The sequence below is a fragment of the Sinocyclocheilus rhinocerous genome, unplaced genomic scaffold (genome assembly GCF_001515625.1).
Source record: "Sinocyclocheilus rhinocerous isolate Xijiao unplaced genomic scaffold, SAMN03320098_v1.1 scaffold1096, whole genome shotgun sequence".
Lineage (NCBI taxonomy): Eukaryota > Metazoa > Chordata > Actinopteri > Cypriniformes > Cyprinidae > Sinocyclocheilus > Sinocyclocheilus rhinocerous.
This window is the reverse complement of record NW_015629514.1, coordinates 309,742-314,779: the sequence shown is the minus strand read 5'-3', so window position 1 is coordinate 314,779 and position 5,038 is coordinate 309,742. Positions and strand designations below refer to the sequence as shown.

The 5,038-nt window shown below is 32.1% G+C and overlaps 1 protein-coding gene across 1 annotated transcript in view; it reads right to left on the bottom strand.

Moving 5' to 3' along the window:
- Positions 1–1,183: 1,183 nt before the first annotated feature.
- Positions 1,184–5,038, bottom strand: part of LOC107739047 (protein TANC1-like) — a gene marked incomplete at its 3' end in the record, with an annotated part of 173,052 nt that continues 169,197 nt past the window's right edge. Inside the window, exons 17-18 of the mRNA XM_016551016.1 lie at positions 4,170–4,352; positions 1,184–1,262 (exon numbers count right to left, since the gene is read on the bottom strand). Of these exons, the coding sequence (XP_016406502.1) occupies positions 1,184–1,262; positions 4,170–4,352 (262 nt within the window). The remainder of the gene's footprint in view (positions 1,263–4,169; positions 4,353–5,038) is intronic.

The window sequence follows — 5,038 nt, the reverse complement described above, 5'->3', positions numbered from 1 at the left end:
AGTAAATGTACAATAAGTACCAATTAAATTATCAAACATTCATCATAAAAAGTCATTAAAGTGACGATGCACTTATTAGCTCAAGGTCTTGTATTTATCTTTTGCGTTCCTTAAACCGCTGAGATGCACACGGTTTGTTTCGAAGATTCAATCTAGGATTTTTCACAGTCTCTTCTGGATAATTGACTTCATTTCTCCCTCTATCTCACAATAGATACAATACAGCGGTTTCTCTTCCTTTACAGCGGCACATAAAGCCACTGAAGGTCACACCGGATGCAGAGATGTGTAATTAATTGAGATGAATGCCCACGTCTGACCTTAATGGACTCGTGACTGCAGCCACATCTCAAACTCACAAACTACAGCAAACCTTAAACTCGAATAATCATAATGTAGAGCAGCATCAGACTGCACACGCAGCTGAGTCACTCATCATCACAGCGCTAGTCTGTCACAAACCCCTTCGAACAGCACCTGAGATGACAATAACAGCTTTTCCGACAATATCGGCCCTGAGACGTCCGCTCACAATGCTGGATTATTAGTGATTTACTTTACTTAACCTAAAGAGAGTATATAAATCACTAACGATTTAGCACTAGAGAGGCCAGTGTTAGATGTATCACTCTTCACTCTTATATAAAGTAAATAAATAATCAAATAAATACATGTTGTTGTTTTTTTGCTGCCATTATGGTTCCTTGAAGAACTTCCATAGAGATTTTCCATTGCACAAAGCTTCTTTAAAGTGGCCAAAAAATTTTTCATGAGTTAAAACAAGTAAAATTATCTGCCAGTGGGGTAAGTAAAATATTCTTAAAACAAGAGTATTTTACTTACCCCACTGGCAGATCATTTTACTTGTTTTAAGCAAAATGCGCTTAATTTAGTTTTTTCCCCTGGAAACAAGACTAAATATCTTAAGTCATTTGGCTTATCTAGTAAAAGTATCTAGATTTAAGAATTTTTTGATATTTTGACTAGAAACAAGACAAAAATACTAAGTAAGATAAGCCATTTTTTGCAGTGCATGGCTCGTTACTGATGATGTATGTATCTACAGACACCCACAATTCACTACAAGCTTCCCACCGACTGCAATTCTGACTCCTAATGGAACAGAAATAATGACACTGTGAGAGAGACGAGAGATAAAAACATGAAGAAGAACTGAACGTACCTGTTTCGCCCCACAGTGTGTCGTGGGCATCAATCTGCACCGCCAGTTCATTACTCAACGTCAACAAGCCTTCCAGCACCTGCCAAAACACCAGCTCACATCAATCAAACGCAGTATTAGAACAGAACAGCAAATGAAGAAGCAGATACGGGCTGAAACCAGGGTCATTAAACGCCACATGTGGGGAAAAATTGGCTTTGGTGAAGTTACTCTCCAGTGGCAGGGAATTTAATGAGGAACTACAACATGGTACATGATTAAAATGGATTTTAAGAATGACAGTCTGACGGTCGTTCAGAGTTATTATATTTAACTAAAACTAAAACCATGCAAAACATTTTTGTTACTTGAAATACAATCTTTAGCTGAAATAATAATAAATAAATAAAACTTTAACCTTATTTTATTTCAGAAACATTTCTCATTTTTGTACTAAAATAAATAAATGTTAATACAAACTTTTAAAATGATAAAAACACTAATAAAAACAACAAAATAAAAATTAAACAAAAATTATAGAGAAAACAGAAAATATAAAATAAAATAAACTTTTCAAATTATAAAAGCACTAATAAAAACAACAAAATAAAAATTAAACAAAAATTATAGAGAAAACAGAAAATATAAAATAAAATAAACTTTTCAAATTATAAAAGCACTAATAAAAACAACAAAATAAAAATTAAACAAAAATTATAGAGAAAACAGAAAATATAAAATAAAATAAACTTTTCAAATTATAAAAGCACTAATAAAAACAACAAAATTAAAATTAAACAAATTATAGAGAAAACTGAAAATATAAAATAAAATAAACTTTTAAAATGATAAAAACACTAATGAAAACAACAAAATTAAAAATAAACAAATTATAGAGAAAACTGAAAATATAAAATTAAATAAACTTAAAATTATAAAAACACTAATAAAAACAACAAAATTAAAATTAAACTAAAATTATAGAGAAAACAGAAAATAAAATAAACTTTTTAAATAATAAAAACACTATTAAAAACATCAAAATTAAAATTAAACAAATTATAGAGAAAACTGAAAATATAAAATAAAATAAACTTAAAATTGTAAAAACACTAATAAAACAACAAAATTAAAATTAAACTAAAATTATAGAGAAAACAGAAAATATCAAATAAAATTTACAGTTATTAAAAATATTAACAAAAACTATAATAGTATATCAATTGTACTAAAATAACACTGCCGTCAATGAAGTGATAAAAATTAAAAACATTCACGCTGGGTACAAGGAAAAATGCAAGGAAAAAACTGAAATAGTGTCATAAGGACAAAGAAATATAGTTAATAAAATAACAGTTTCATGGCTGCTTCATTTTCTCATTTCACCCACTACTGGCAAGATTTGCAATAATTCTCGACAGCAACAAAGAAAACTATCTGGGTCGAATAAGTTCCGATTGAAGCGCTGATGCTGGAAGAATCCCAACGCTAAATCAAACGCACAAGAGCTTCTTCCCTTCGTTTCTTTATAGGCTCAAACAGCTTGACCTAAGAGACCAGCGTGTTGCTATGGCTGATCTCCCATGGCAACCGCATCCTCACAACATCTAAAAGATTCATTATACTTCAGGGCCTGGGTCTCGAGTTCACTGCACATACATCCACTTAAACTCCTTTTATGTGTACAAATATGTGAGCTTGTGTATGTGGATGCACTAGGGTCAGAAAATAACCAAGACTTGGAATGTGACCCTGGACCACAAATGCACTGGACCAACAATACATTGTATGGGTCAAAATTATCGATTTTTATTTTATGCCAAAAATCATTAGGATATTAAGTAAAGATCATGTTCCATAAAGATATTTTGTAAATTTGCTACAGTAAATATATCAAAAATGTATTATCATTAGTAATATGTGTTGCTAAGGACTTCATTTGGACAACTTTAAAGGCGATTTTCTCAATATTTAGATTTTTTTGCACCCTCAGATTCCAGATTTTCAAATAGTTGTATCTCGGCCAAATATTGTCCTATCCTAACAAACCATACATCAATGGAAATCTTATTTATTCAGCTTTCAGATGATGTATAAATCTCAATTTTAAAAAATTTACCCTTATGACTGGTTTTGTGGTCCAGGGTCACAAATGACATCGATGGCGATGGAAATGTCTCAGATATTGTAATAAATTCCTATGGGTTTAAAAAAAATCCAACATTTGACATATTTTGTAAAATATTAGGTTTTAGTTTATATATAGTATAAACTATATATAATTTTATGATGTTTAGGTTTATATGGGTTTAGTGTGGTTGTTTTCGCACATGCTACTGTCAGACAGTTAAAGTGGAAAAACAAATCCTAAAAAATCAGCTCTGAAAACACTGAATGTCAAGAAAACATCCACAACTGAATAAATCAAAATCTGCTGCTATGGTTGACAGTATCGAGCTGTATATTCGTAATGAACTGTATTCTAACAGATTATTTATTGTGCATTATTTACACCTGCATTTGTATGTGATGCTGATTTGATTTTATAAGTACCAGATGCAATTTTCAGAGTATTAATCATTAATTAAATAACTCAACTGAATCATTTGACACAAATTGGTGACACACTACATGTTTTTAGGTGGTTAGAAAAACAATTTGCCCTCATAAAAGTTAAAAATGCCCCTGTAAATGTGTGTGTGTGTGTGTATGTGTATGTGTGTGTGTCTGTGTGTGTGTGTGTGTATGTGTATGTGTGTGTGTCTGTGTGTGTGTGTGTGTATGTGTATGTGTGTGTGTCTGTGTGTGTGTGTGTGTATGTGTATGTGTGTGTGTCTGTGTGTGTGTGTGTGTATGTGTATGTGTGTGTGTCTGTGTGTGTGTGTGTGTATGTGTATGTGTGTGTGTCTGTGTGTGTGTGTGTGTATGTGTATGTGTGTGTGTCTGTGTGTGTGTGTGTGTATGTGTATGTGTGTGTGTCTGTGTGTGTGTGTGTGTGAGAGCTCACATGAATGTGTCCCATACTGCAGGCCGCGATGAGCCCCTGCTGCAGGGCTTTGTTCTTCAGGCTCAGGTCCTGTTGACCCTCACTGCTCCAGCTCAGCTCCAGCAGACACTCGATGACCTCTGAATGACCCCGCAGGGCCGCATGCACCAGCGCACACTGGCCGCTCTTGTCCACGTGATCCACCTGAAAACAAACCACAACATGAACACTGTGTAAGTGATTCAACATGCACATGAGCGTGGTTTTGATAGGAACTACACCTCAAATATTAGACTTAGGTTAGAGTTATTGATTAAAAGTTAGAGTTAGTTACCGATCAAAATTGACCCCGTTTACTTTTTTACCAGGGTTTTTATAGTTAACTAAACCTATCATAAAATTTATTCTGTTACTTGAAATAAAATAAACAAAATGCTCAAAAAGCAGGGTAGGCACACACTGGTCAAAGAGTTTTTTTTTTTTAATTAATAGATAAAATAATGAACTATAAGTTCCATGTGGGTCATCTGTTATTTAATTACTTTTCCTGTTGTTTTGTTTTTGTCATGGTATCGGTTCAGTAGAAGTATTGGGATATTTTAGTCAGGTATCGTATCGAAGTCAAAAAGTTGGTATCGTGACAACACAAGTTGAAATACCCTGTTTCACACAAAAAGTAAATTTTGTTTTTTTTGAAAAACGTTTTTTTAATGACACTTCATGTTGAATTTAAATTGTAGTTTCATAATCATATAAAAAATATTTTTAAATATGAATAATAGAAATTGCATAAATTAAACATATCTGTATATATATATGTAATATATGATAAATAAAAAATAAATTATAAATTAATATGAATTAATATATATATATATATATATACAGTG